Source organism: Chinchilla lanigera, unplaced genomic scaffold, assembly GCF_000276665.1.
Source record: "Chinchilla lanigera isolate Chin_1 unplaced genomic scaffold, ChiLan1.0 scaffold00040, whole genome shotgun sequence".
Lineage (NCBI taxonomy): Eukaryota > Metazoa > Chordata > Mammalia > Rodentia > Chinchillidae > Chinchilla > Chinchilla lanigera.
This window is the reverse complement of record NW_004955441.1, coordinates 17,167,805-17,178,217: the sequence shown is the minus strand read 5'-3', so window position 1 is coordinate 17,178,217 and position 10,413 is coordinate 17,167,805. Positions and strand designations below refer to the sequence as shown.

General features: G+C 37.5%; 1 protein-coding gene across 8 annotated transcripts in view; it reads left to right on the top strand.

Moving 5' to 3' along the window:
- Positions 1–214: 214 nt before the first annotated feature.
- Nrxn1 (neurexin 1) overlaps positions 215–10,413 on the top strand; it is a 947,027-nt gene continuing 936,828 nt past the window's right edge. For 7 of the 8 annotated variants that reach the window (XM_005391018.1, XM_013517621.1, XM_013517623.1 and 4 more), the window contains exons 1-3: positions 221–228; positions 3,435–3,464; positions 4,212–4,223. In XM_005391018.1, coding sequence (XP_005391075.1) covers positions 3,449–3,464; positions 4,212–4,223 — 28 coding nt within the window. In that variant the 5' untranslated portion in view covers positions 221–228; positions 3,435–3,448. Of the gene's footprint in view, positions 229–3,434; positions 3,465–4,211; positions 4,224–10,413 lie in introns of all 8 variants that reach the window. The other variant, XM_013517619.1, reaches the window with a different exon arrangement.

Genomic DNA, 10,413 nt, shown 5'->3' with positions numbered 1-10,413 from the left:
GGCAGTGCTGCTGAAGTCGATCTCAGGCCCTGCACAGGCTGCCAGCGGGGACCCTGCCCCCTGTGGTTTTGTCCCCCGAATAACAGTAACGGAGCCTGCATGGTGTGTTGGATGCCTTGCATGCGGAAGACATGCAGAGGCAAGGTGCAGTCTGCATGCCGCTTAATGAATGTTTCTCCTTTTCTCTCCCTCCCTGCCACGCGCTTTCAGAAGACAACAATGTGGAAGGTGGGTGCTTTCTCTCTTCTCTCCCGACTCCCATTTGCCTTTTATTTCTTAGTTTTAATAGAGAACATCTTGAACTTGGAAGGTAAGTTCAGCTTTTTCCTGAGCGTTTGTTGATTTCTGGAATGTGTATCGCTTTTCATACAGAACACGTCCACTCTGATGTGTGTCAGCCTCAGCGTAGGAGTGCCTTGCGTCTACAAGCGGCGCTTGGTGGATGGTAGCATCCTTCATGGGCCATACGATACTGACTGCCGTGCTCTGTATGGAAAAGGGATACAACGCTACTTTTTAAAAAAAGGGACGGAATGTCGTTGCAGTTCAGGACACAGTGCATGATCCTTTCTCCGTTTTTCCCTTGGTTTCTTCTATTCTGTTGGAAATGTTCGGCATTATATCATCTCAAGCTCATTGCTTTGTTTCAAATGATTTGATTTGTAAAAAAGAGCGCAGAATAAAATACTATAAGTAAGAGGCACACATTTAGCTTAAATAAAAGCCGCAGCCAGTGCAAAGGAGGCACACACGAATGTGACCACTGGTAAGTAAACGTGTAATAGTCCGTGTCTGTTAGATCTATAATGTGTAGTTCAAGTTTCCGCAAATTTCCTCCATCAGGGAATTTTGAGAAAGGTACACATTTTTTGCTAGAATACAACAAATGTATTTCAACATTTTTATTTTTAAATAACTTGAATGCTTTAGTCAATATGCTGCGGTCAAATCTTTAGAGGATGAATATACAAAGAGAACTAGATAGAAAGGTTTGTGAAGGGGAAAGTCTTTATCTTACACACACTCGATCATTTTGTATAATCACAGCATAAATACTTCTTCCACAATCAATTTTGCAGCAGACAGCATTTGGCATATTTTATTTTGCTATCGTATTTTTAAATATTATCATTTTGTAAAATGTGTGCATTTCTACAGAATGAAAGATTTCTCCCAAAAAGACTCCCTAGCCAAAGTTACAGATAAATTGCCAGGAAGGTCAGCAAGACTTAATATTTCAAAATGAAAGGATACTCCATGGTATACAAAGTTGACTGGTAGCAGGGTTCAACTTTGTATCTCTGGTTCTCTCGGGGGCATGTTACAACTGCTGCCAACCATTGCGGTTCTGTTATTTAAGTAAAAAATACATTAAAACTTCAAAAGAAATAATAAATCTTTTTTCCTAGTGTTAGCTCTGTATATGGCTTCTGTTTTTCTGTCTCATGATTTTAACAGCATGTGAGTATACAATCGATGAAGATGGTGTTAGCCGGCAGGTCCAGTAACTTTCTAAATCGCCCTCATTGATACTGTGCGATTATACTCCAGTGAGCTTTAAAACTCAGTCTCATTGGGATGAATGCCTCTGTATGCTGTAGTCCTTCATGCAAATTCCAATAAGATTCTCAGAATATAGCTTCGTAAACCATTGTAATAAAGTTTATGCAGTCTTAATTTTAATGTCCCTGTACATAAGAAGGCTTTGAGAATGTCGCTCACCTTAGAGGCAGGAAGTCCAGCAGGGGCTGTGTGAGCGCTTGGAGGATTTATTAAATGTCATCCTTATTTATGCAGTGTCTAAAGCATTAGAAATGTCTAACATAGTTTCTAAAAGTTAGATGTTATCACAGATAATTCTCTAGCTTATAAAAAAGTAGTAAACAGTTAATAGAAATGTGTGTATATATACATAGAAATATATATGTATAGTTTTAAAAGTTAAATGAAAAGTTATAAAACCTGAAGTAGTCAGTCATTCTTACACTATAAAATATTATGTCATTATCATATGATAAACTTTAGTTTGCTTGTGTGCATTTTTGGTAAAAACACAGAGGCTATGCTACAGAAACAACAAATTATTTTGTTATCTTATTTCCAGATCATATATTTATATGAGAATTTGTAATTATATCTGCCCCCAGAAGACATTTATATAATCCTAAGCATGTTAAGAGTATAGGTTATTTTAGTATTGATGCAACTAATACATATTTTTTAATTTACTGTTTATTTATTTATTTATTTTGAGACGAGTTGTCACTATGTAGTCCATGCTGACCTTGAACTCGCTTATGTAGACCAAGCTGGACTCAAACTCGCATTTGCCCTCCTGCCTCAGCCTCCCAGGTGCTGGGATTACAAGCGTGCACCACCATACCTGGCTGCATAATGTTTTATAGCTTGATTATAAATAGAATTAGGAATCTACAATACAAATTCATAAATGTAGTGTACCCATACTGTATTATACCACTATTTTCATGAACTCTTGACACACACAGTTTAAGAATTACCTTTATGAATTTATAGAAGTCATGCTTTTCAGTAAAAAGTAGTATCGATGGTGAAAGATCTTTGTAAAGTAGCATTTGCATTACTTTTTAGGAAAGAAGTGATCTTCATTCTAAACATGAGCATTAAGTAGGAAATAAGTAGAGATATTTTAGTACTATTAAAAGCATTTCTTGATGAGATTATCTTAAATACACTTTAACTTACAATTCACCATTATGTAACTAGCCTTTACATAAAATGTTAATAATTTTGTTCTCCATGGAAAATAAGTTGAGCCTATTAAAAATGATGCACTGTTTCTTAAAGACACTATTTTATAGTAAATTCAAACTTCACAACTACATGTATAATGGTCTCTTTTTAATTGATTAAGCCTAATCAGTTCCTACATGTGTGAGACAAGGAGACATTTCTGCATCAACATTATCAGTGTGACTAAGGATTTTTTTTCCATTTAATTATGAAACTATTCATTTTTTGATGAGGGGAAAAAGATCAGACCCAGCCCATGTTTCAGACATTCCTTTGGGGTTTTAAAAACTGCAATTTCATTACGGAAGAATGACAAGTCCAATGGGGGCAGTGTCCAAAACAATGTCATAAAGGCCACCAAGGGCGTATGTAATGCCAGGGACTGGTTGGATTTGAAATCTTGAGCTTACGATTGTTCCCAGTGATACTTTTAGAAGGAATATGCTGTGCAGCATATGCCTGTGTTTAAACTGCAGTCTATAATTCTTTGCCCCAAAGCATTCCAACCAGGGGTTGAAAGAATGCTTTCTGACTTGCCTCTGTGGTACAGACACGTCTCACAGGAAACAAGATGTCGGTCACTGAACATTTTTGTCACTGTGACAGCCTGCCTTCCCGTGCTCCCTTGTTTATTGCTGACTGTGCTCTTGTTTCCCTTCAAGGTCTGGCGCACCTGATGATGGGAGACCAAGGTATGGGCTCTGCTCCTTTTCCACTCGCTTCAGTGTCTTGTCGTCCTGTAGCTGCTTTGCAACCCTCTCTGCAAGGGGTGGGCACATGCTTGCAAGTGTTCTGGCTGCAAACTGAATACATAGCTTCTGTTCGCATTTTCTCATGTGCTTTCCTCACTTTTATTTGTGGTTTGGTTTTGGTTTGCTCCTGTGACTTTTATTTTCCTTCATTTCTTGCACTATAATATCTGCAGATAAATGGGGCATAAAAACCTGTGTTTGAAAATATCTGTATCTGTCAACACATGCAGTTAAAAGTGGTTACAATAGAAAGGCTAAGAAAGGCTGGAAGTTAGTATCTGAAAGACGAAAGTCAGTTTGACGTGAAGTCCATTGTTCATCCGTGCATGGCAGCTTGGGGACATGCAGAGTCTGTGGCTTTTGGCTCCTAGAATGCTGAATGCCGTGTCCCACGGAACCAGCACTCCTCCTGCCTACAGTGACGCGTGCCTCCCCTTCCGTCATCTTCAGTAACCAGCATGGACCTTCCAGTTCCTGCATGCGCGACACTCGGAGGGCAGAGTTCTCAGAACCTACTGACTGCAGCGCCATTTGTCTTTAAAACCTTATTTGTGCTTTCTTGTCTTGTTTAATTTTCAGAGAGCCGTGCATTTGCATATATTCATAATTCTTATTGTTGTTTTTCTCCTCTTGACTCACTTTGTCTGGAACTCCTTTCTTCATGGAACCATTTCATCAAATGCATAGGTAAAAGTAAAGGTATTACATTTTTTTTTTTTCCAAATACCAGCTGTATATATTGCATTGTGTCTAAACTGCAAATGTCCTCAGAGCTCTGGCGTTGATGATAGGCTCTGGAAGGCAGGTGTGTGTGTTAATGAATATTTGTGCAGTTAAGGTAAGAGAAATTCATCCAAACGTTTCTGTTCCATAGTCCTTCATCCTTTCCTTCTTCTTTCTGTTTGGCTTTTTGTAGAGTGATTTTTTTCATATCAGCTGCTTACATGATTAGTGTTTTTAGAAATTAGCTACAGATCCCGGTGTCAGTTTCCTCAGTGTCATTTAATGGTAGTTAAGTGATGAATGTGGTACCCGTGAATACATCATCTGCGAACATTAGGCTCGGGTGGGGCACACCTGCCCCTGCTGTCCCGTGTTGGGCTGTAAGTGAGCATGTGTGCCAATGAGATGGCACTGCTGCGGGCTCCTCACCTGTTGTCTGCCGATGTCATGTGTGTACATTACATGGCAACCTCAGAAGGCACGACCATGAAAAATGCAAAAGCAAAACAAACCTGTGTTTTATGTGCACTAACTAAGAGCATTGTCAGGCAGCTGCATATCCCTGCATCGTTTGGTAAGTCAGGCATGTACACTCTTTGCTGCTGTTGGTACAGAACTCAGAAGCATGCTTAACCTGCCATGTACAACCATCTCATCGTGCTCAGTGAAATCATTGTGAGAAAGCAGATGATATGCAGCTGCAGCACATGTGTAGAACGGTCTTTGACCATTTTTAAATGTGCCCTTGGTCTCCAGTTTTTAAATTTTTATTATTTTAAATTCAGGAATGTGTCTTCTTCTATACTCTGTGAATCTTCCTTATACTCTAAATATGAACACAGTGAATTGGGACCAAAGCTTACAGTTCTGTACTTTCACGTTTGTGTCATCCAGCAGAGAAACTTTGCAGCTTGAGAAAGCATCTGAACATAAGCCAAACAATAAGCAAGACATGGTACCAATGTTTGAAATGTGGAAAAAGAGCCTTTGAAACAAATGCTGTTTGGATACTTTGAATCAGTAACATATGCTACTGTAATTTTTGTTTTGGTCAGCCTTTTCCAGCAATAACATGATTAATTAAATCCCAAATCAAGTCTCTGGTAGCATGCAAATAACAGTACATATAAATTTTTTAAAAGATTTTTGTCTACCATTCAGGGTGCTTCCTGAACAGTTTTGCTTGAGGACAATTCCCATTGACTGACTGTGAACGCTCAGGTGTATTTCTGGCTATGTTATTTAGTCAGTGGACAAAGGATGGCCTAAGGGAACTAACTGTATATTCTGTTTTACTGGCTGGATAAATTAAACTTGCTTGTATATCTGCATGTGTATATTTGTATGGATGCATGTATACACACCGACTTCTAAGTATACACAGTCATATTCATTATTCTGTGAAAAAGTGATGACTTCTTTAATTGTGTAACCATTTAGCACTACTTGTGTAGTAGTTCATGTTTATATGCAGTTCATATCTGTTTTGGTGTAATTAATGTTGAGTGTCACTTCATTCAGTTTTACTCTATCAGTTTTAAAGGTTTTTCTGTTGATAGGTTACCGAACGTTATATTTTTATTTCTTCAGTTGTGATCAGATTTTGTGCCTTAGTCAACACAAAACTACAGGTGGCAAAATTTTGATTTTGCCATTGCATTCTTCTTTTAGTAATGAGACTAAGATGCTTTTTGATGTGAAATAGGGAAATGTGATTTTAAGATAGTATTTTGAAAATCAGTGTGGCCACCCATTACACTGGTGAACTGGGTATATAGAAATGAGAAACATGATTTGTCTGCCTTCTGTAATTGCAAATTAATTAATTGAGTCTACATTATAGAGAAAACATACTGTTCTGTTACATGGCATCTTTTTTGAAGAATGCCAGAATAGCAGGAAATAATAATGTGTTTAAGTTAGTAAAAGTGACAGAATAGAAGTGCTAGGAGATCTTTACAAAGAATGGTAGAAATTGAGAAAGAAGTAAGATAATATGCATCAAGGTCTCTCATAGGTATATGTCTCTACCTCCTACCTCCTGGTAGAGGAGTCCAGTGTCTGAAGTTTTCCTTGTATCTTTCCACTGCAGGTTAGATCCTAGTTATGCATACAGTAGGAATTAAACCTGTCTTGTTTGCACTGTGAGCTGCTGTCTTCCAGATCTTTACAGCTCAGTATCCTCCCAGGCTGCTGCTCTCCACATCGTGTAGAGCAGTGAATTCAGTGACTTTAGGATAAATCCATCCACTTTAATAAGTCAGGAAGTGAAACCAGATTCAAGAACATTATCATTTTGATTTCTTCTGTATGAATTTTTAATATTGTGTATATCTTTATAAAATACATCCCATTAAAAATGAGTCACACACATAAAAAGTGCAATCTTTAGATAAATTTCTTTGTTATGCTCCCCAGTGTCCTCTCCAGAGCTGAGCACTGGTGTCACTTGTGATGTGCCCTTGGAGAGCTGCTGTGGGTCCTTCCCTCCCCACAGCATCTCAGGGTGAGAAGCTGAAAACACCGTGTGTGTGGCAGACAACTGAGTCAGGTGCAGCTCTTTGCTATGTGCTGGCAGAATCAAAACACACGAAATGAGGGCTCACTCCCGCTCTCTGGCAGTGCTGCCTATTACCTTTCATCGGTTATTCTGTTTCAAACTTTTGTCAGTAATTTAGATACGTTTTCACGATTTCTAAATAAACCTGTTTCACCTTCCACTAGATATGCCTACGAATAAAATTTCATTTAAAGGAATTGTGATTTTCTTTGGAGAGCTGAGGACATAGTCTCCAGAGCCAACCTTCCTGCAACTGGCTGTGGATAGACGATTCACATAGTCTCTGTGAAATTCTGTTTGTATTCTTTTCCACTTAGAAGTTTGTCAGTGATAACTGTTTGGGTTACAGTGGTGCTGACATTATTCTCCTTTCTGTTCAGAATTCAGGTTGATCTTCTTTCCTGGAAATTAATGTTTCTTCTTTTCTCTCTCTTTCCTGTTTCTTTTTGTGTATGATCATTTCATTCCAACAATTGGCTATACGTTTATATTTTACTCTAATGGTTGTATAAAAGAAATGAATGACAAATTGAATCAGGATAAGTAAAAAAAAGTAAGTTTTGTGAGCAAATCCAGCCTTAAAAACTGGTTCATAGTTCAAAAACACAGGTTAGTAATTGTCAGTTAAGCGTTAGTGTGTTGATTAGAGATCTGTACTTTACCTTCACAACAATCATACTTGTAGTTGTGTATTTGTATGTGTGATTATGTTTAATGTCAAGTTTACCTAGTAGAGTGTAAGCTCCATGAGGGCAGGAAGTTTGCTGTTATTATTGTTGACCCTTGTATTTCTCGTACATTTCCTAATTGTATCTTGAATTTTCCATTTTTTGTGACCTAACGGGCAACTTGGAGAAGGTAAATAGATACAGAGGAGGAGAAGGCCGAGGTGGACAGTGCAATAGGGGAAAAGGCTGCGCTTTTATTCAGATAACACAGAGAGATGTTGAAAGTTTGTATAAAACTTCTCTGTCTCTGTTTCTAAACTTCCTTGTCTCCTGTAATTCATATCTTTTCCCAGAGTTGTGATATTTCTTTCTAACACAGTGTAATTCTATCACTTTCATATGATTACCATGCACTCTGCAGTTGTTCTGTGAGGAAATGATATTAATGTGTTTTTGTGTGTAAGTGTTCTCATATTTTTTGACGTCACGAACTGTCACCGGGATACATAATCAAAATGTGCTTTTTGACTTTCCCTATTCGAAGCAGGTAAATGACGTTTCCCAAAATTCAGCTATGATGCTTGTTACCTTGTATGGTCTGTATGAATTATTTTTCTTTGCTAAAATTTTTGTCAACTTTCCTGAGCCATAAAACCTGTTTGTAAATGAATGATCTGAATAGGATGAATGTTAACCTGTCAGAAAAATTAACATTTAAGTCTTATGATATGAATATATGTAAGACGTTGCATTTATAAATCCTATATCATGTTTGCAAAGTAAGGGTCCTTTGGAGTCTATCAAATAAATACATATGACTTCGTTTGATGATCCAGTGTACAAGTAGAGCTGGCAACTCATGGTAACACGTGTTAAAAAGTACATCAGCTTTATTATATAGTGAAATGTAGATATAGACTCATTAGAATCATTAAAGAAAACTAAACATAGGTTTCTCTCAAAATGAATGAAGTTAATATCTGGAGATAATAAGTTTCTGTACATTTAATTGATAAGCAACATTCAAAATTATCATGAGGTTTACAACTGTCTGCAGTGTCACATCATAATACTCTTATTGTCTCTTAAAATAGATTTCATATTGATACTTAGAGAAGTATAAACTGTTAGATGCTTTCATATTTTGTTTTGCTTCTCTCTGAGTTTATTCAGGATGCTAAGACAAAATAGCATAAACTAGGTAGATAATAAACAGAAATTTTCTTTTATCGTAGTTGTGGAACTAGGAAAGTCCAAGGTCAAGGTGCTGCTACATTTGTGACCAATGAGGGCCCGGTTACTGGGTGCTGGAGGGCAGGAGGGCTCCCTGGAATTCCTTTAGTAAGGGCCCGGTCCCGTTCGTGGGTGTTCTGCCCTAGAGGCGCATCGCCTCCTCATGTCCCACCTCCAGGGCATCACCTTGAGCGGTGGGTCATCAGCAGGTGAAATCCGAGGAACAGCAGCGCTCAGGGCACAGCCGCTTCCGTGACTTTTGTTACTGTCCCTCCGTCAGCTCTTCTGTTGCCTTGTAGCTGATTGGTCTGGACGGGCCTGACTTCATTTACCAGCCTCCTGCTGTGGGTTTGCTTTTTTTTTTTTTAAGTTTATCAGTACATGAGTGTATATGCGTTTGTTTTATAGTTTTTAAATACATTTTACTGTGATTTCTGATACGGAACTAATTTTTTTGTGGAACCTGTTTAATCATGACAGTCTGTTTCTTTTGTGTGGGTCTGTTTGTTTATTTGGTAGTGGGATCAAATCAAGGGCCTTGACGCTGAGCTACATCTTCAGCTCTTTTCTATTTACTTTTATTTTGAGATAAATTCTTATGTTGCTAGGTTACCTAAGCTGAACTCAAACTTCTGATCTTCCTGTCTCAGCATCCTAAGTAGCTGGGATTACAAGCATGTACCACCATTCCTGGCTTTGTATTTATTTATAAATCCTATTTCTTCCTTGAGCTTCAAAATAATAAGTAATCTACATTATTCAGAAGAGTTTGTTTCAGCAAAACCCTGCTGTGCTGAATTGCCAGTTTGGTACATTTGTAAACTAAAAAAAAATTATTTTCAGCTGTCTATGATTGTGACCTCAACTGTTGTATTACTGGATCCTCCTAATTAACAGAACTTCACTTTATAAAACTGGACATTGAATATCTACTTCACCTGTAAGCTGCACAGAAGGCTACATGACCGGTCAATGTTTGTTTTACAGTTCATCATTAGTTTGCATGTCCATGAGTTTTGGGTGTAACAAAGAAATTATTTGAAATGTATGCATTTACCTGTTATGTCTATGACTAATGAATGTTGTGAGTATAGCTATCACTAATAAAAGGCCCAGCTCAGTTATATCTCTATAATCTTAGCTTTGTGAGGAGAAGTTTCCATGTCTTTATACATTCTGAAAACTGTGATGACATTCAAAAACTAATCAACTGAGCCAGAGTTTTATTTGAAATACAGTAATTTATCTTGTCCTCAGAGAAGAGCATAGAACAGACTCTCCATGGTCAATATTTTAAAGAATGAGGTGACACTTCCCTGAAATGCATTGGAAATCACGAAACTTTAAAATGATGACATGATGTGTTAAGCGGACCATCCCTTCTCCAGAACAACTTTATTTTATCGTACTTGAAGATATACATTTTTTGTCTAGATATTTGAAGTCATCATCCACACTTTTAGGCTGATAAGAGACTATTTCTTAAATTGTGTTGGCTGGTGAATTTTCAGAAAAATGTAATTTCCCATAATAATTAGTTCATATGTGCTAAAGAAATTTAAATCTTGAATTAGAATCATACATTTTTGGAGCAAAGAGGAGTGTTAGAAATCATCTGAAAAAGTAATGCTCATATTCTCTGTTTTCTAGGATATGATAGGAAATATAGCTTATTATAATACCTTGTGAAGACTTTGAACTGAGC